Source organism: Microtus pennsylvanicus, chromosome 9, assembly GCF_037038515.1.
Source record: "Microtus pennsylvanicus isolate mMicPen1 chromosome 9, mMicPen1.hap1, whole genome shotgun sequence".
Classification (NCBI taxonomy): domain Eukaryota; kingdom Metazoa; phylum Chordata; class Mammalia; order Rodentia; family Cricetidae; genus Microtus; species Microtus pennsylvanicus.
Genome location: NC_134587.1, coordinates 95,959,055 through 95,981,178, shown reverse-complemented (window position 1 = coordinate 95,981,178; position 22,124 = coordinate 95,959,055). Strand labels below are relative to the sequence as shown.

At 36.6% G+C, this 22,124-nt stretch overlaps 1 protein-coding gene and 1 pseudogene across 1 annotated transcript in view; one reads left to right on the top strand and one right to left on the bottom strand.

The window, feature by feature from the left end:
* Positions 1-6,171: 6,171 nt before the first annotated feature.
* On the bottom strand, positions 6,172-7,665 carry LOC142857044 (uncharacterized; annotated as a pseudogene).
* Positions 6,587-22,124, top strand: part of Galntl6 (polypeptide N-acetylgalactosaminyltransferase like 6) — a 1,064,237-nt gene continuing 1,048,699 nt past the window's right edge. The window contains exons 1-2 of the mRNA XM_075986809.1: positions 6,587-7,776; positions 8,199-8,505. Coding sequence (XP_075842924.1) covers positions 8,368-8,505 — 138 coding nt within the window. The 5' untranslated portion in view covers positions 6,587-7,776; positions 8,199-8,367. The remainder of the gene's footprint in view (positions 7,777-8,198; positions 8,506-22,124) is intronic.

The window sequence follows — 22,124 nt, the reverse complement described above, 5'->3', positions numbered from 1 at the left end:
TGAACCCTTCAAGCTTTGTTCCTTTTAGTAAGTGACATCTATCATTTAAAAATGCTCTATTTAAAGCTTTAAATATATTTGAGAACCTTTGTCTAATCACATTTTCATTCCTCAAACCACTGGATTCACTTTTTAAATGAGAGTTCTTGAAGTATTCTTTTATAAATTGATTTTATTTCATGCGCATGAGCATTGTGCCTGCATGTATGTCTCTGCACCTCTGCCAACAGAGACAAGAGTAGAGCATTGAAGACCCTGGATTTGGAGATAAAGACAGTTGTGAACTGCCATGTACGTGCTAGGACAAAGCCTGGGTCCTCTGGAAGAACAGTCAGTGCTCTCCACATTTTGAGCCACCTCTCCAACCCAGGGTTATTCCTTTCTTCAACCTCATTACTGTTAATCTTATGAAAGACACCATCATTCATGGTTTATTGTTTATAATCTTTTCTTTTTCTTTACTCATCTATAATTTTGCAGTCCACCTGCCAGTTTTACTTTGTTTAAATACAAGTTAGACCATGTTACTCAAATATTTCAGATGTCTTCTAATCTTACGCAAAATAGAAGACAAGGCATGAATGATAGATTAGAATATTTGATCTAGACATTCATACCTGCTGAAAAGTGGGAAAGTAGTTAAATATTGGTTTAACAACCAAGTCATAAAACAAATAAACAAAACCAGAAATACAGCCAGGTAGCCATATCTTTGGACTTCCTATCTATTAACTCAGCTCTTGAAATAGAAAGTACCTTTAAGTGCTGTTTGTGGAATACACACAATCACAGATTGTCCCACTAGTGATTATCCCCTAATCAGCAAACATAATGAATGATTTTGTTCTGGTTTACACTATATTAAATCACTTAGATATTTTAAAGAATATGTAAACCTGAAAATTCTATACTAATTTATATATGAAATGAGAAGCCATGAATCTTGATATAGGTGTGGGACTCTGAACAGGTCAATAATAAGATGACATATTTTAGAAGCCTATTTTTCTACTGATAGTGAAAGGAATAACTATTTGTAAGCATATTTGATACAGAGAAATAAAATGAAGAGCATTTCTTTGTAGGAAATACTTAGGTCAAATGGAAACCATCTCCTCTTTTGCCTTTAGCACTTGTTACTTTTTAATTGCTAGTGCATTTAATTAAATGCATCTTTTAACTCCATCATGGTTCAGATATTTTTCTTTTAAATGTGATTAACATTTTATAGTGCCGGGCGGTGGTGGCGCACGCCTTTAATCCCAGCACTCGGGAGGCAGAGGCAGGCGGATTTCTGTGAGTTCTAGGCCAGCCTGGTCTACAAAAGCTAGTGCCAGGACAGGTTTCCAAAGCTACAGAGAAACCCTGTCTAGAAAAACTAAAAAAAAAAAAAAACAAAAAAAAAAAACAAAAAAAAAACCCTTTTTATAGTGTGTGTATATGTGTATGCATAAGTGTGGATACATGCACTCATTAGGAACAGCCACCCAGGTAGTGGTAATCCATGATGTTAACCGTAGCATTTGGAAGGCAGATGGATTTTTGAGTTCAAGTTCAAACTGAACTACAGAGCTAGTTCTAGGACAGACGTGGCTACACAGAGAAATTCTGTTTCAAAAGTCCACGTCAACAAGAACAAAAAAAAGTAGGATTTTAGGTAGTATCACTTTTTAATAATACAAGGTGATTTTTTAAAAATTTGTTTATTTGTGTAGCCCCTGGCCTTCCTGGAACTTACCCTGTAGACAAGATTGAACTAAAAGGTTATTATGATTACAATTTTAAAAAAACGTAGTAGCAAATGCTATATTTCTTGGGAAATATTTATAAAATTTTGGGTGATATTTCATAATTTATTCATGTAAAATTAAATATATAATTGTGTAATTATATTTTCTTTATTTAAATTAGTGTCAATAAGCACTTATCTTTTTGATTATGGCAATTTTTTATTTATTTTATTTTTCTTATTTAATTTTTTATTAATTTTATTTATGTTTATGTATTTGGGTTCTTCTTAATGAAATATGTATATGGGGGAGCCTGAAAAGGCCAGAAGAGGGCATTGGCTCCCTTGGAACTGGAGTTACAGGTAATTTAAGTCAGTGCGTCATTTAGAAGAGCAGCAAGTGCTTTCAATTAATAAACCAGATGTCCAGTTCCCAGAGTCAGATTTTTTTCTTTTCTTTTCTTTACATGGAAAATAGATTTTTTTTTTTTAATGCCTGGTGGTGGTGGCACATGCTGTTAATCCCAGCACTTGGGAGGCAGAAGCAGGTGAAACTCTCTTAGTTAAAGGCCAGGCTGGTTTACAAAGTCAGCTCCAGGACAGCCAGGGCTATTACCCAGAGAAACCCTGTCTGGGAAAAAAAAATGAGGTTTTTTTCTGGGTATATTCTAATTACAGTTCCCCTCTCCCATTCCTCCCATAACCGCCGCCTCCCTGAACATCGAATCCACACACTTTTCTGCTCTATCAGCATAAACAAACAGGCATGTGAAAAAGAAATAAGATTTAAAAGTATGGTTGTGGGAGAATTTTATTCCGTCAATTATATTTTCAATAAACGCTGATTGGCCGGTAGCCAGGCGGGAATTATAGATGGGACAACCAGACAGGAAGTAGAGGAGGGGCAATGAGAACAGGAGTATTCTGGGAAGAAGGAAGCTCTTTCTGCAGTCCTCCCCAGACACTGAAGAAGCAGGATGTGACCTGCCCCACTGAAAAAGGTACTGAGCCATGTGGCTAACATATATAAGAATAGTGGGTTAAGATAAATTATAAGAGCTAATACAAAGCCCGAGCTAATGAGCCAATCAGTATATAACTTATGAAGACCTCTGTGTGATTTTCTTTGGGACATATTGGCTGTGGAAACTGGGCAGGACAAAAACCCCAACAAGCAGCACAGCCCTCATGTTACAAAAGTGAATAGAACAAAACAAACAAATGAATTAAAAAAAAACAACAACAAAGATCCAAAGAAAAAGCACAAGAAACCTATATAGACATAGAGAAAAAAAACATTGATATACACAAATATTCCCTAAAAGGAAGGGGGGAAATTGGAAAGCATAATATAGAAACAATAGACATGTAGGGTAAGTAGGAGAGAGAGAGAGAGAGAGAGAGAGAGAGAGAGAGAGAGAGAGAGAGAGAGAGAGAGAGAGATCAGACAAAAGATTATGAGACAAAGAAATTTCAAAAATACCATTAAGCTTCGTTTTGTGTTGGCCATCTACATCTGGGATGGAACCTGGTTTTAAGAGTTATTTTTGTACCCAGTGAGACTTCATTAGAAAAAAATAAACAAGTTTTCATTTGCAACTGGTTATTAGTTGGAGATGGCTTCTGGGTTAGGGATGAGGGTTTTTTTGTTTTTTTTTTTTCTATTTCCATTCTCAGGACTAAGTTCCCATCAGGCCCAGATGTGTACAAGTCCTGGGCATGCTGCCAGATCAGTTTTTAAAACTAAATCAGTGTAGTTACACAGATACTAATCTCAACTTAATTTGGTAATTTATCCAGGTTTTAAAGATGTAAAACCCCAGAGTTCTGGCTTCTATGACAGGGTTTCTCTGTAGCTTTGCAGCCTGTCCTGGAACTCACTCTGTTAGACCAGGGTGGTCTCGAAATCACAGGGATCCACCTGTCCCTGCCTCCCAAGTGCTAAAATTAAAGGTATGCACCACCACTGCCCAGCCTTTCTTACATTCTTAAAAGTAAATTACTGTACCTTGTGCTGTATTTAGGTCATAGTAAATATCAACAGCTTTTCATTTCATGTTTCCTAGATTGACAATAATTGTATTCACCAAACAAAGCAGATGATGAATTTTCTTTGATATATGAACAACAGAACTTGAATAGGAATTATCTTTTAGAATATAAAGCTAATTAACTTGTAAAACAAGTTTATAATCATAGGAAAAACTGAGAGTGGGCATATTTCTTTAAATCAGTTCTATGGTGATATATTGAAAAGTATTAAGCAATCAACCTCACTAACATTTTGGCAATCAAGGATGTCAGATGCCACTCTTAAAACCTTAGTCTATTGACCTTCACTGCTTTCTACCTCGCTAGCTATGCCTCCTGCTGAACTCCTATTACTATATCTTTGGATAGCTATAATTTTTAAGGGCAACCTTGCACTCTGTGCAGAACCTTTATTGAGTTCTCAATATTTTTCCTCCTTACCCCCCACCTAGTCCTGGATCTCAGGCTGGTGCTCTGACTGTGGAGGAAGTAGTCCACTCATTATGGGAAGCGGGCAGGTTTTGGTTATTCTGTCCTGACCATGCATGCTTGGGATGCTTCTGTTGGGACCCCACCCAGCACACTGTGAGCAGCTCAGGTTACAGTTCTCAAGTGAAGATAAGTGTGAAGATGAGGCTGCACTCTGCCTCCTTTGATGAGCATGCAACTGGCAGCCACCGCCCACTGCTAGCTAGCCTAAAACAGTCTCTTCTAATAACAGGATCTGTTTCGGTACAAGAAGCACAACTACCCAGTTCAGAGCAGCTAAAATGTAGAATCATGAAACCACAAGAGTTATTTTTAAGTCATTAAAGTTTCTGTTAGGGAGATGTAACAGGCAAAACCTTTTTACCTTATTAGAAGTTGGCTCAAAAGCTTTATTCCTCCTTTTTCATTGTTACTCAAGGTCAAACTGTCTCCCCCCATTTTTTTTTCCTGGAGTTACTAGCCTGTTGCTAGGCACATAGGGAGGTGACTGCCTGAGGCTGTCACATGAATCATAAGAAGATGTAAGGAATAGACTTCTGCTATGAAGCAGTGTTATTTAAAGCTATAAGAGCTTTTATTAAATTAGTATTAATATCTATTTTAAACAGGCTTACCCACGTCCACAGAGGCATTAAATACATCTGTATTAATTAGTAAAATTAACAATAATATAGGGGTTTGGGGAAGATTCAATCTAAAATCTCTCATTATTTAAGATTTGCATAAGGTGGTAATATAGTTACAAAATTATAAAGGAACCGCTTAAGAAAAAACGAAATTGTATAAATCAATACTTATTAAATGTGGGTGGCAAATATGATGGTCAAGAACCATACTGTAAACTCAGGGGTGATCATAATAAGATTGTCTTCTAGGAGGATGGAGAGTTAAGAGTACTTCCTTGTTATTGCAGAAGGCCCAGGTTCATTTTCAAGCACCCTATGGTACCTACCAACTTCCTATAATACAGTTAGAGGGATCTGAGGCCATGTTATTACCCCTACAGGCACTAGGCACACATGTGGTACACTGACATAATACTCACTTTCATATATATATATGAATATGTGAATATATGAAATGTATAAATAATATATGTTATAATATATGTTATATGACACTTATAAGCATACAATAAAATAAGTAAGCCTTAAAATAAATGTTGTTCTAGTGTCTAATTTGTATTATGCATTGACTTAACTTGGTAACATTACTCTTTGGCTGGATACTGCATGCAACATTATCAACTAATATTAAACACTGAGATAGCATCCAAGTACATAGCCTGAGATTACCAGACCTATGGAGAGTATTGCTGTACCTTATTCATTAATTTTTATAAGGTAGAAAGGAAGAGGTATTCCTTAAAATGTTATTTTCATTGTTTAATTTCCAATGCACTTTAAAGCTATTTTTTTCCTATTTACATCATCAGTAACGGTATCAAAAGTGAAGAAATAACCAAAAACCTTAAATAGTTCTCCAAACACCTATCCTTGAGAGTTAATTTATTCTCAGACACCTCTCCCTAGTGCATTGCTTAGCTCAGAAGAAGAAGGCGATTTAAAAATTATGCAGAACAGGGATGAGTATGTACATGAGTGCTTTGGCTGTAGTAGTAAAATCCTTTTCCCTCGAAATTTTTAAACTGCACTTGAGTAAAATGTAAAGGTAACTATTATTATTTACAGAGAGGGCACATTCAAAATAGTTATTAAATGTGTTTTGAAACTATTCTGAGATGCGAGTCACCCACAAAAACAAGCACAGCATATTTTTGAAGTCATATGGCCAGTCTTTATTTCTCCAGTCCATTCTAAATATATCGCATGAAGAGTTTAAGGTTTAAGTCTTTAAGATCAAATCAGGGGCTTTCTCAAGTGGGATCCTTGAGCAAGCTGGAGAGAGAAGGCTGTGGGGAGGAGAAGGCGGGGGAGGGAAATGAGAGAGAGGGAGGAGGAGAGGATGAGGGTGAATGAGAAAACCATCTGGAGTGTAGTCTCATACGTTTCAAGCAAGTGGGCATCACTGTCTAGACTGTAACAAAGAGGTGACCATGGTGTTCTGAGGGACTCTGGACATACTGATGCTACCCTGAAAAAAACCTTACCTAAGTTCACACCGGGAATTAGGCGCTCCCGATCCCGTGCAAGAGAGCACACAGGTTCCTGAGAGAGGCCACAGGTTCTCCCCTGTACTGAATCAGTATTCTAATCAGAAGGGAAGGGTCCCATCTGCTGGAGATTTAGTTCAATCCTGGGGTTTCTGGCTTTTGAGGGAAGGCTGTGTGAGATCAGTGAGGGGCAGAAAGACCTCTCAGCTCTCCGTGGCAGGCGGTGCAGGCAAGCAAGGGCGGAGAAGCATCATTTAGTGCAGCCAAATCTCAACCTGGGCTCCAGGTGCTGGGCTCCAGGAGAGCTGCCTCTGATCTCCAAGGTGTTCTCGGGAAGTTGGGGCTAGAGAGCCTGTCCAGCGTGGGGATCCTCATCCTCCCTCCATGCAACGTACCTGTCCTAGGCTGCAGACCCACATTCTTGGGGAACCCTCTTCTCAGGGACCGGTCCAGACTGGGTTGCCTCTGCTCCCTGCCGCTGCCGCTGCTGCGCCTGCCTTGCTGCGATCCCACCAGTACCATGGAGGAATTCTCCCCTTGCCCGCCCGCTCTGGGCGACTTTGACTCCGGAATATCTGGTCTGGCGCCTTTTGGGTGAGCTCAGAGAGGAACCGGTCTCCTTACTGGTCCGAGATTACCCGAGGAAAAGAAGATCCCCTAGTCCCAGAGCTGCAAATCGATTTTTCCGTCAGCTTCTTCGTCCTCCGCCCCTTCCTCCTTGTCTCTGGGTTTGTTTATATAGCATCAGGCAGACGGAGGACAGTGGCCACCCTCGCCTGGCGGCTCGCCCTCCCCTCCTGGCCTCTAGGCTCCCGCACGTGGTAGGCACCAATATCGTTGCCAGCAGGCAAGCTACAGCCAGCGGGAGGCGGACGCCTGGGTGCCAGCGCCACGCGCGTTCTCGCCATCCCTCACTCATCCTCCGCGCGCCCTCTCCCACTTGCCTCTAAAGCCGGGTCACACTTGGCATTTGCCGCCAGCCATCCGTTCCTTGACGTGAAGAGGAGATCGGAAAGGAAATACTGCCCTGGAGGTGCTGATGATGCTTCGCTGGGTTCGCTCAGTTGCTGGAAAAGAATGGTAACATGAACAGTGGAGCGTGAGAGCGTCGGCAGAGGAAGGGGACGAGATTGATGGGCGGAGAGCACACTTCTCTGAGGATCTCCTTCCCTGGACTGCACGAGGAAGGGTCATCTTTGCGCCTGCACTTCCTGGCTAGACTCAGCCGACATCTGTAGCCTCCTTTCACCAGGTTCCCAGGTCCCCTAGATGCTGCCTGCCGAGGAGTGGTCTGACAGCGCATGAGGATTCAGGAGTTTGTGAACCCTTATTCAAACATAGTTCTGACCTGGCTATGGTGGTCCTGAATCCTGCCTGGCAAGCTGGCTCCAGAGGGAGTTGAACTTGAGTTCAGGTGGGTTATCCCAAAGCAAGCAAAGGAAGAGCTGTTATAGGAAGATAAGGAAGGTGATTTTCCAATGTCAAAAGTGGACACTTATCTTCCAGATACTTGACTGGACCAAGCCACTCCCTCCCATTCAGTTCTCGCTCTTAATCTCCGACTCTGCACCCCGGACCTTCCACACTAAGGGCGGGGGATGGTGGGCAAACAGCGACAGAAAAACACCTGCTATTTCCTGATATTTCTAGCATGCTCTTGACTTCCCTATAACTTAACATTACTCTATGAAACGATCGTATTTCCTCCACTGCTTTATATTAATGGAGGTCAATAGACTTAATGATTTCCTCAGTTGAGTCATGTATTTCTAAGCCAATAGATAATGCCGTCGTCATAGTTTTCTGGAGAAAAGTAACTGTGCGTTTGTTCTGCAGATGGCCAACTCCCTCTGAACCCTGCAGATTGGTGCTGAGCAGGCAACAAAAGTTTGTAGCTTCCCCTCAGGTTCTGGTGCTTCCCAGGAGACAAGAAAGGACTTTCCCATTACACACAAGAAGCAGGCAGAGAGACTTTTCTAACTTTTCTCCACTGTGAGCATTTGCAATGAAGAGGAAACAGAAGAGGTTTCTGCAGATGACTTTGTTATTCACTGTGGCTTTAATTTTCCTGCCCAATATTGGTCTTTGGTCTTTATACAAGGATAAACACCTGGTGAAATCTGCAGAAGCTGTGGACCATCAGGTAAGTACCAGCCAGGGCAAGGGTAGCCGGAGGATGGGTTAGGTATGTACCCTGCCTTGAAGGTAATTGGGGGAAATGTTATGGGGAGTTTCTCCCAAGTCCTCACAGAACGGATTTTACGGACTTCAGGGGACTTTGAGAAGGTCCTGGGTCCCAGTTACTGAGATGATGAATGGAATATAAAATTAAAAAGAAGAACTCGAGGTCAAGAAGAAAAGGTATTCTCTCCTAATTGGCTATAGATTGGTTTTTGACTTGAAGTGGTTGGAAGGAAGCTGCCTTTTGTGGGAAGCAGAAGTGGGTTTGATATAAGTTCAATTATAGCGATTGGATTTTGCCTTCTGTCTTGTGTGTATTTCCATATTAAGTACATCTGGTCAACTAAGTCGTTCAAATTTTAAGGTGGCTTTCAAGAACCAATTCGATATTTGCTCTATTTTTAACTCTTTTTCTATTTCTCAGCAAGAAAAAAAAATTATTATCCTGTGAAAACTTAGTCTGTCTTTTGTCTCCCCACTTGCTGATGAGGTGTGGTAGTTAGTAGAGGCAATTATTAATATGCAATTTCTCCCAACATTTGACATGTTTGTTGCCAAAAGATTTTCTTTATGTGATAAGCAATACACAGTGTAGTATTTTGCTTTTCTTCTACTTAGCATATAGCAATTAGAATGCATATGTTTGCAACATGACTTAATCATGTCCAAGTAACTTTCACAGAGAATAAGAATTCCAAGTATCCCTCAAAAAATTCTGATAGAAGTCAATATTGTTGGAATCCTGCTGCTTAGTAAATAAAACTTGTATTTTTATATAAAAAAATGAACAATTAATTATAGCTTACTTCATGAAAACAATATACTTTTCCAGTCAGTACCATGTATTGCCCTAGAATATTAATATTCTTAATTTCATGGGCCATCACTCTTGTATGCTATGTACTTTTCACACATATAAGAGTCTAAATAATCCACTTCTGGACAACAGCAATGTGTATTAGTTGTAATTGATTATTTGTTCCTATAGTTAGCAAAGTTTAATATACTGTTTATACAGTGAGTAGGTAGTTGTAAATTATATGGAGGTGATCTGATGTTTTTTACTATGAGAAATCACTACCAATTTCTAAACTTTAAAGAAAACTGTATGCCTTGGATTTTCAGTGCATTGGAAATTTGAGGGAAAGTGCTGACATGTTGATGTCAATACTTTCTAGTCAGACTAGCTTCAATTGAATTATGATGGGTTTTGTCATGTCAATATATCCAGAGGGGATGGAAATTTAGGCTGGGAACTCCACAAGATAAATAGATCACTTACCTTTGCCAGTCTCTTATTCAGAGCAGAATAATGTCACGAGTAGCAGTTGATGTTTTACTCTCAAAATTTCTACCAAATTAGGAAAATATAAAAGAAATTTATTTTATGTTATTATTGATTAATTAGCAATACAATCGGAAGAATTTGCTGGAATAGTTAACATGAAACTCTAATTAATCTTATTAATGAGACCTTAACAAATTTTACTTTGGCTATTGATTTTGAGGCTTAATGAGAAAGCTGTTTGTCCATTGGCATAAAATAATGTTAATTTCAGCTGTGAATGAGTCTGCTCCCCATAGCAGTTTGCCTGTTTTGTGTTCTGATGACATGAAACTAATACTTAAGTTTCGGTAACAAAATGATGGACCTGAAAGGTATGGGTGGCAGAGAAGCAGGTAGTTGTACTTTCTGGAAGTTTCTTGCACCTTAGAGAAAAATGTTGAATGACTTCTGGAGATCTGGCAGCATAAAAGTTCATTGGAAAAGCTTTGAAAATTTTATAGGAAGAAAAGATACTGATAAACTTATGATAAATATTCCTGTGTACATTATCACATCAATCCAAATAACTGTTTCACAATTCTTACTTTCTTACAGATAAAAAAAAGTTATGGAATATTCACACCCTTATGTAATTTTTGGATGAGTAAAAGATAAGTCATTAGTGACTTTGGCTGAATCAGAAGCAATTTGTGATGACACATACTTCATGTTTTGATATCAGGATATAATAGTTTGCTACTGTGTCTATGTTTCAGTATTAGAGATTTATATGCTGTTGGTTTGCACACAGGTTTTTCAATGACGACCGTAAACTGTGTTATTTACTTTCAGCAATTCACTTTCGCAAGGCATTCTCAGAAGTCATGTGCGGCTACTTTTCTCTCACTGTTGTGAAATGCTAAGGATGAGACTGATAGCAAATGACAGCACCGGCAGCCATGAGTACTGACGCTTTTCAGAACACATGCTGATAGGAGCCAGGATATTTCACAGCTGTTGTGTGTGAAAACAATCAGGGTTTCTTGTTCACAGGGTTGAAAATTCTATATGGGCTTAAATAAGTATATCATTACACTAAGTAGCAGGGAACTACCTCAAGATAAGAAAGTTATAAATCGTGAAATCATTGGATTCTTTCCCAAATGTCCAGATAATTTTTTCCTTTCTATCTTTTGCCAGTTTATATCACTAACACTCTTTCTACATAGTATCTAATTTAAATTGTATTTATTTTGCAATGTGAGATCAATTGAACGGAGATAATATATAAGGCACAGGTCAAAACTGAAAACTATTCTCATCTTTGTAAAGCTTAATATTTAACATATTCTACTACACTATTGCAAATTATTTATGCTTATAGTAGTTTTATCTTAAATACAGTGCTTGTCATAATTCTTCTTAATACCAAAGAGGAAGAAACAAATTATATCAAAATTAGCAAATTATTCTTTAAATTGTTTTTTTTTGTTTTTTATCATAAATTAAAATATTAATAAAAATGCAAGCAATTGAACATTACAAGGTTGAAATCAAATATCTAAAATTAATATTTGGCATTTTTGGAATTAATATATTTATTAACATGTTTTTAATTATTATGACTATATGCTGGTTTAAGTTGACTTAATTGCTCATTTTCTCTTTTTGTTGTTGTTGAAAAATATCTCCTTATGTTATTTAAATAATAGATCTGTTTAGTATAATAAATAACAATTTATTGATTGTAACTATGATATTTAGATGATAATGATTGATATGTGATTGTTGAGTGACAAATCTTAATTTTATCTTTCTTTTTAAACATTTGAAGTGCTACTATTCTCTGAATAATATTGCTCCACTACAAACTTGGATCATTAACTGCGTTATTGGATGATATGTAGAATAATGTAATAACTTAAAATCAACTACTCCCCTTATAATATTATGTGTATTTCCCTTATTATATACTCAAGTGTTTGTGGGAGGAGTCCCCTAGAGATTCTTATTTTTAAAAATATTCAATAAGTTAACCAGCTTTACAACTAGTTTGGAAATAAGAGTTACAAAAATAATGCAAGACTTTTCACAACATAAAGAGGCTTTTGAAAATTTGCAATTTAAAAAAAATTAAAAGATGTAAGATCATATATTTCTAAGCACAGATTTCTAAGAGTTTTTCAGAATGGATAACTTATAAAAACTTATGCTTGCACTGAGTTTTCTGACATAGGAGAAACAAGAAACAAATCACACAACAAAATTTCCCAAATGAGTGGTCATATGGGCTTTCTTTATATTTTCATGATTTCAGGATTTATGTTTATATCATATGTTTATATAATATATCATATATCTGTTTATATCATATATCATGTTTGACATATAATGTGATGCATAAATTCCCAAGAGACTCCCACCGTGGATGTGGAATTCCTGTTCCCTAGGTGACTTTGCAACGTGTGATGCTTTTCTTCACCCTCTCCCACAAAATATCCTTGTTTGAAAGAGACACTAAAGAATCTTCAGCTTTTCCCAGCTCATCCAACATTACCGATTTTCTCATTTTAGCGGTAATACTCCTTTTGACCGGAAATATTATTTTCTTAAACAGTGTGTATGTGTTAGTTTTTGTTTTTTAATATAAACGCAGGATAATTGGTACCCAGCCTATATAAACTGTTTCCTGCATTCTTTTGTTACATTAATTACTAAAGCTGAACAAAATGTGTATTCCTTTCCCATAAAGCATCTTAGATTTTGGAAACACTAAAGACAGGAAATGAAGACTAATAGTTTTCACTTTGAAGCAGGATAGTCCACTCGTAACATGACACACGTGGAGTGATCCGAGCTGTTCTTCATTAACTATAATGTGCATTCTAAATTAGAGATTGAAAGGAGCTTCTTTTATTTAATTTATTGAAAATTCATTCCAAAATCACTATAGAATGGCACCACGCATACACTTGTAACAAATATTTTAATTATTTCCCATGACACAGGAGATCACTGTATGATGAGTTCATCACATTCCCCTATGGGAGATCATGTTACATACTATGCTCTGCTACCAATCTGATGCAAATATAAGTAAGTAAGTAAATGAATAACAAACAACTAACTAAATAAATAAAATCAAAAAACAAAAGATGAAGTAGTTTTCCTTTTTCCTCTTCTCATGTCTGAGTCACATATGCTATGTTAGATTGATTACTCTCAGATAAGTTATACCATAATAGGAACTGAGTCAAGCTGGAAGATGGAGGGAAAGTATGAGAAAGGCTGAGTAATTTAAGACAAATGCTGAAGCACACTGAGTAAATTGTTAGGCGTAGCCATGACAACCTTTAGGAAATTTTCATCCATGTCTCTTCATAAATATTTTATGCGAATGAAGATTGTCAAGGGGACATCTAGACTCACTTCACAGCAAAGGCTAAGAATTAAAGTAGGAAAAAGTCAGTTCCCTCATCTAAAACTGTGTGTGGAAAGAGATATGGGCACATTTGTGATACAATGACTTTTCTTTTCCTGTCTTGCTGAGGGTGAAGACAGTGATAAAAGCATATTCAGAGTCCATGAAGCTGTGTCAGAGGATGAGGTGGTAATCATCAAATCTGTATGTTTGTGTGTGTGTGTGTGTGTGTGCTTGCAGTACTCCTGTATAAACTAACATGTATAGGATGATCAGAGGACAGCACTGAGGAGAAAAATTAAACCCAGCCTTAGAGCAGATATTGGTTAATCTCTACCTATCACACTATAAAACTCTGGATTCCAAGGTTGTCCTCACATGGAACTGTAATGCCTGAATGGAAGCAGAGAAAAAAAAAAACATGTGTGGTTGGGATGATGCTCTAGATATGTTTATGTAAAGTTTATGAAAAGATATGACAACTGCAAAGGATCCATATCACTTCCTTCAGCATGCTCTTGTAATGTAATAGTGTCTGTTTGTAATAAATTCACAAGGTGGTAGCAGAGAGAGGATACAAGTATATTAAGGTTTTACTTCCAATATTAAAGATGAAGAATGAGGGTTGCACTAGCAATTCTCTCTATCAATATGTATTCATGTCACATACTCTCCTAACAGTATGCATATGTTCAGACATACAGCCTCACACATGATCTCACTATGAAACTTTTCATACATCCAACTCTCACATTTTCCACCACATTTTAGCTACTGAAGTTTCTTGTCTTTCCAATGATTTGAATCTATAATAGGCTGTTAGTCAAACCTAAACCACCGTTTAAATATTGTTGATATAATCCTAGGACACTATAAGAAAGACAGAAAATGTGTCTGTCTCTGGAAATGTGTGCATCTACATAGCGAAAGAGGATAAAAACCACAACAGGGTTAAGATGCTAGAGGCTGCACACACTATTAATAAAAAACTCAAATTGTAATATAATTGATGTAATTGTGGAGTCCATAGAGTGTGCTGGCAGGGATCAACTGTTGTAAGCAGGGTTGGCGTCTCAGTGAGGGTCACTAATGTTGATTTTAATTCGTTTAAAGAATCCAAGTATTCATGAAATAGTATTTCAGATTTTGAAGTCTTGAAAGTTAGAGGTAATTATGGTAATGATTTTGAGTACTTTTATCATATTAAAATGACCAAACTGACAAGACTGTCACATAAGCTTAAATGAGGTGGGTGTTATTTCTGCTTCTTTTTGAAATTTCCCCAGTAGTAGAGTATAAATGAACTTAAAAGTGGAAGAGATACCAGTTTCCATAGAATTTTTGTTCTCTTTTAGTAGGGCATTCTGTAAGTTTTAGAATCAAATTATGTGGGTTCAAATTCTCCTTGCCTAATTTAGCATTTGACATTCCATGGATCTTCCTCACCCCAACACATTTACAAGATACTTTTCTTGTGATGATGAAGTAAGGATTAAACACTTAACATCTCAAGAGCATGGGAGCAGGCACAGGGTGTAGATTATTGTTATTCATAGTATGACTATTTATAAGCAATCATTGCATTTTGCAAGGTAATTAATGTCAGTATAGAAAATGTTTACAGGTGCCTTCTTCCTGTCAAGATGATCTAGAAGAGCAATGCCATCGATTTACAGAGCATTAGTAAATAAACAAAAGGTATCTGGAAAATAGGAATTTTTCATTGTTATGTCTAACACTCAAGTAAAAGTTGTTGACATTTTATAATTTCTCACAAAACACTCACTGAAATTCTCTTTAGCATATTATTCTGAAATAATTTGAAAATAAAAGTTTTTAGCAGAAAATTTTTAAAGGAGAGAGAGTTAGAAGAAAGTATCCCAATTTACTTTAAAAATAAAGTCTGTGTTTCACACTCTGGTGTCCCCTCCATGTTAATTGTTTCAGGAACTCTGTTTCCATTTTCTCTTTAACTTTTGGTCATGGAAAGGGTTTCATCATTGATAGAAATCTGGTATAAAAAAAAAGCAGTATACTCCAGTTACTTTATAAAATTATTATTCTCCTAGAGGTAGAGGATAAATAAAGTCTTCTATAGTCTGCTGATTCTTAGTTTTTAAACAGCTAATTGGAAATACAGCTGCTATTTACAGAACAAAGAGAGAGTCATTGCACTAAAATTTTCTTACCAAGTGTATCATATTCAGAATGTGAGAGAATAGCAGTGTCTGGGCTCAGTGACCTTTCAACCATCTAAGGTAATCAGAAGCCATCAGGAGCCCCACCCACCTAAGCCAATTGTATGGTGCTAGAACTAGTGTGAAGTAGACTCACATACTTTTAAGTTCAAACATCAGACACTTCGCTTGCAAAAGTATATCATAAGGCACAAGTTATCATCTTGAATATCAATTTGATAATTGGGAGACTCAGACTTTACTTCTTTCATTAAGGAGGAGTTGAGGAAATTAGGTGGATTCCTGCAGTGATAATTCCACCAATATTAAATATTGATAGTATATACTATTCACCATATAGTTCAACTACATTCGAAATTCTGAAATCAACGCACATGAGAACTTTTATGCAATAGCTATAAAATACACACAATAGTAGTGCATAAGCAAAGTCAAAGCATACACTTTCAGCTTTGATTATATTATCTGACTAGTTGTGTGATCTCCAGAAAGTCAGATTATCTTTCCATACATCATATTTCTAAAATGGTTATGTGACTGTTCATGCTTAGTTATGCTGACTAAAAGGTTAAATTTAGTTAATATATGCATTTGTTTAGCAAAGTGGGTTGCACACAGTAAGCAATTTGACATTTTTGCTGTTATATTACACCAGCCCATTATTCTTCCAGAAAACAGGTTGGTGAAGAGGGGAAAGTGTGTTTTCTACAGCCTTCATTCCATCTCTCATCATAATATTGAATTCTTCTTTCCATGCTTGACTTTACATATGGTTGGTTTTGAAATGTGATTTAAAGTGATTTTAATTCTTGTTTCCCTCATTTTATTTTTAGAAAGCCAATACAGAAATAATGTTACTTCATTTAAATGGTTTTACACATGTACCTAGGACTCACAGAACTAGACAATATATATGTCTCAACTAATTAGAGTCCAGCAAATAATTAAACTCTTCCCAGATTATACATTCAGCAATGTATACTAAACTGATGATTGCCCTTTACACACACACACACACACACACACACACACACACACACACACACACAGACACGTTTTGTTTCATCTGGTCCTTCCTCTAGGTATTATTTCCTGAATGTGTGCTCTGCCATCATAGAAGTAACAATCTTCTCGCAATTACATTGCAGCATCAGTCTCACTGGCCAAAGAATACTGTCAGGAAATGTCTTCCAGGTCAAGTATAGTATTATTTTACAGGCCTCGAGCTGTAACAACATTGATCTGTTTCTAAAAGGCAGGGGAAAAAAAGAATTATAGTTTCTGAAACTACAGTTGGGCTACATCACCATGGATAAGTATCTAATTCCCTCTTCTAGTACCTCCAAGGGAAAAAATTGTTGGAAAGAAAAAGGGAAAACTGAATAAAACTGGTCTTTGTGAGAAATAATCATTCTTCTATTCTGTAGAATGTGCACTTTCCTCTGTTTTAGTAATATAACAAAATAGTGTTGGAATAACAAATATGGAATGAGTCTGCCTCTTCTTCATGAATTATGAAAGAACTTTTAAATTTTCTTTTACAATTTGAAAGAAAATACATTTTTGAAGATTGTTGGTATTCCAATGAAAAGATAGTGTCTTCTAACATATGAAGTATGGAGAAACATTGCTCAAAGACAGTAGGGGAGTTTGATTCAAACATTTCTGGAAGCAGAGGCATTTTCTCTTCCTTATACCTTCCTCCTTTAGTGCTTAGAATTCTCTTTTCCCTTTTGAAATTTCATTGAAAGAATAATTTTTCCTGGGAATTAATTTGATCAGTGTTTGGCTCCATGATTGGACAAACTCCTGCAAGGCGTTGAGAATGGGAGTTGTTTGAGTCTTGAAAATGAGTCTGTTGAATATGATACCAGTGATTGAATGGTGCATATCCAGGGAAATTTTTTTGGTTTTGTTTGTTTTGTTTTGTTTTTTAGTTTAGTCTTCTGATATTTATTTCTGTAGTTTTGTTTCTAAGACTGAGAGTAATATCCATATCCCAAACTATTCAGCACAAAAGTAAATATTGCTTAGTTTTGTCACCATAAAAGACTAACAAAGCCCACACACATTTTATAAAATGCAAACTTCCACTAGAAAACCCACAATACCATCCCAAAATAACTCTAAATTTTCTTAACTCTCTCCTGTTTTCCATAGCTGCTTTTGTCAATCTTTCTCCACTCAACTTTCCCATGCTGCTTTCTTTGGTACCTTGCTTCATTCTTCAGGAGATTATTGGATTTTTATACTGGAAAAGACATAGGATAATACAGACAGAGAAAGAGTAGCCTTTGCTTGGCTATTCTCCCAGTTTTCTGCTAATATGGAAAACTGTCCTTTGATTTAGGATAAACATGGATCCTCTACCCAGATATCCAGAGTGTGGGTCACAGTTGTTCTTAGAAAAATAAATAAAATACTATTATAATCTTGTTATCAGTGATATATCATCCATATTAATATTTAAAGATAAATGTTCTCCTTTTAGTTATGGGTAGTCAGATGCAACAGAATAAAAGAAAAGAGAAGGAAACATCTTCCATCGGAACAAAGCACTGTGGCTACTGTTCCTGCTTTGTCTCTTTTAACCAATCAAATGATAGATCCAATTTCAGGATTTCTACTTCTGTTCTCTTCAGTCTGGATCTAAACTCTACGTTAGCATCATCCACCGACTTTCCTCCAAATCATTTGGCAGCTAATTCTACCAGCTCTTGTCATTAGTCATACCACTTGATGGAATGTTATTAATTTAAACACCACCTTCTGTTGATAGCAGTCTTCATCTGGGGAAAAGAGATGGTGGCACTCCACTGACAGGTATGGAGCCAGGAAACACTGAAACAAAGGATGGAGTAGAAAAGGAACACATCAGAGTCATCCTTTATTAATACTTCAGTAGTCTTCTTCACTGTATAAACTTCTTTTCTAGTTGTCTGTGCAGACTGCTCTCCTCAGTGGCCACCCATATATATATATATATATATATATACATGTTTATCCATGTACTTTGAACAGTACTATCACCAAAGGCTTTGAACAAAAGCCTAGCACAAAGAAAAAACACAGAATAACCTTGGTCTTATGTCCCAGTTGAAGGATTAAAGAGAAGAGGGATGACAGAAAGCAAAGAGAGGATATTCAGTCAATGTACACTGGAAAGAGGGACAGTGACCCTAAGTTTGTCTTTTTGATTTATGGGAGAAGGAATTGGATGCAGCAGAGTAGGAAATATGTAATAGCTTAGTGTTGGTCCTGTTCATTCTTGCTCAATTTTGCTTCTGCAAACTGGTCCTTTAGAAGTTAGTAGAGCTTTAATCACTTGAGTAGAATGATCTGACTCCCATCTCAACTTGGTCTGTCCCATGAAGCTCTGTTGTTCCTGATATCCAAAGAGACTGCAAGTTGAAGACAAGAACTGAGATCCTTTGGGGGTTTTAGGGCACGAGATTTCATAAATCTAGACTAAACGACACTTACCATTTTATTTAACCTTTAAGTGAAATAAAGTGGGTTAAGATGTATCTCCAACTTCTAGACAGATGCGCTTTGAGTGATTAATATACCTGCAAGTTAACTAAGAACACGATGGCAGATAAGGAGAGACAGATACAAGGAAGCGCAGAAAATGACTCGTGCTCCCAAGTGAGTAGTCAACATTTTCCCATAACTGTGATTTCTAAATACTTCTTCCTACTTAGATACTTTCTAAAAAATATTTTGTGGAGGAGATCTGGACAATTCCTACTTCTTGTTCTGTTTTTCCTGGGCTTCTCTCCCTGATCCTCATGACTTCTGGTTGTAAGTGTATGTTGTCTCCTAAATTATTACTACTAACTGCCACTTTGCTCCAAGAAAGACTGGGCAAAAGAACCAAAATTCTAAGCCTAGATAATTTAAACTTTAGATGTCCAAATTAAATTCATCATCCACTTGCAGTCCCTGAGCTCATTTCACATCTCTTATCTGAATAAAGGACACTATCATTTATCAAAGTTCAAGGCCTGATCATTGTAACTGGGCACTCAGTATCTTTGTTTCAAGTTTGGTTGATTACTAGCTAGATCTTTCTTCTGCTTTTTGTTTGTTTTGCTTCACTTTTCTGGCTGGCTCCTTTCACATCTTGCTAGCACCCATGTCACTACCTAGTTGGGACTAACATAAACATTTGATTGTGAGCAGGGATGCTGCAGCTTGGTACGTGAGCATCCCACCTGCCTACAAATCTACTCTCAGATAGACCAGAGTTGTTTATGAATAGCTATTAAGAAGAGACTGTTACCATGGAGTTTGTAAACCATTAGAATAATGTTCAGTTCTCCAGTACAGCATAACCAGACAATTCTGGATGTGAAGTCATGTATGGCCACTTACCAGCTCTGGCTTCAACAACCTTGGATTTCACGAAATTTCCTGAGACTATCCTCAACTATTTTCTTCACATGTATTTCAACTTCAGCCTTGCATGGCGAACTTACTTTACCTTGACTTGTTGGATAACTTTTCCATGCTTCACCTGCTTGGGTTACACCATTTTTTAAAGTTTGTGTTAATCCTTTACTTTTCTCTATAATTATAAACACTTTAAATCTTTATATTTAGTATATGTTTACATATTTAGCTATCATTAATATATGAATTTTTAGAACCTGATGATGGTTTTAAGTGGGTTCAATAGAAGATCTGTGCACGTCCTCTGTGATCTTTATGGCAGTTTATTGGGTAAATGGCATCTGCAGTTTTGAGTAAATACTTGCAGCACAGAGACACTCTGGACTTTATTTTTCATTTCAATAGTAAAGCTTTTAATGAAAGTCACATGAGTAGATTTGCTGCACTGAATGAAGACATAGACAGAAGGAGATGCAGCATGAAAAAAGAGGCAGAAATTGAAGTTATCTATTCTTCCATCAAATACATATAGAGAAGAAAATCTAAAACTTAAGGCAAGGATTGGAATAATATAATCACAAGCCAAGAGACACAGTAAATGCCAATAATTGCCAAATCAAGAAACTACATGGAGAATATTATGGTACTTTTAGTCAGAGGACAGCCCTACAAAAGTTAGATTTCAGAATTTTGGCATCCAGCATGTATTTCTATTTGAGACTACAAGGAATTTATTCTTTGTTACAGCAGCCTCAGGAAAGTAATATGTTAGAAATGATCTCAGTTTCCACATTTTGGTTTGTCTTAGCATTATCTATCCACAGAATAGGCACTTGAAAAGTATTTTCTAAAGGAATGAAGAGTCAGAGGTGCAGTTGTTCTTTTCATAGATTGAAAATTAAGTTGTATACATTTATAACCAAGGTATAACTCAAAATGTGTTTAAATACATGTGGGTACTACTAAACAAATAACAATATAAGACAAACTATTGTCACTGCCTTCTCATGGATTAATGTTCCATGATTTTCATTTTTGGTCAACCCTATCCAATTTAATTTTATTCTTTTAGGACAAGATAATGATTGATATTAAAATTGAAACTCACAGTAAGATTTACTCCACCATATACACTTTTGGGTGTGCTGTAGAAGACATTAATGATTCCAATAACATCATTCAAAGTTTATAGTCACATTTAAATAAGTTACTCACATGTCGCCACAATATAATCACTGAATGAATGAACACTTTTTCTAATTATGACAACATCAGTTATATACTAGGATGCGTAGTCAATAGTATACTTTTTAATAGATATAATGTAATTTAGAAAAGGCTTATTTACTATTAAACTAGTTACAAAAAGAGCATGTAGTTGAGTTCATTATAACCACCTACATGGGAACACTAAGAAGCCTACATCATTTACAAAAGGTATTATTTTGTAAGTTATACTGATATATTTCAAGGGATTTATTTGAATTTGAGTACTGTCAGACATTAAGTACATTATTAGTTTGAGTCTCCAGTGTATGAAAGTCCTCTTTGGAGGAGCTCCTTTCTTTTTGAAAAAGTCTCCCCTGGCTCCTCTGGGTTCATTGTAATTAATGGTGATATAGCATAAACGTGGAGGCAGGGGAAAGGAAGAAATTCAAGGGTAAAACTTATGAAAGGGATTAGGAAGAAATTACAGACACTAGAACAGATACGTCGAGCTTTATTCGGGAGAGGCATATTAAAGGCAGGCTCTCCAGGGGATGTGTCTTACTGTTCCGGTAATTAAATAGTATTGTGTTTGATGTGGTGGCTCCACATAAAGAGAAATTCATAATGTGGAATTACTCCAAGCACATTAATTATGTCTCTGGTTTGAGGAGTATCTGGGCCAACATTGCAATTCGGAGCTCTTTATTTTGACATTTCTAACTCTCAGAGACCTAACTTTGAACTTTCAGTTGCACTCAATGGCAGTTCACCTCGATGGTGTATTCAAAAGTCTGATGTTTATCATCTGTGTTCCACATCTAAAGCTGTGTGAAGGGGGATAAATACATCAGATCTTTCCTTTATATTATTGGTAAAATAGCAAAAATATCATTTGTAAGTATTCTTATAGTTAGAAAAAAAAGTTCCATGACATGACACCATATGTATATATATTTGTAACAAACATGAAATGGCCGAACTATGTCAGTCACTATATGCAAACATTATAAATCACTTCTCTTATTCAATAACTACAGATGTATCTCTCTTAATTGAAATACTTTATTCCTTTATGTCTGTTGTTGCTCTGT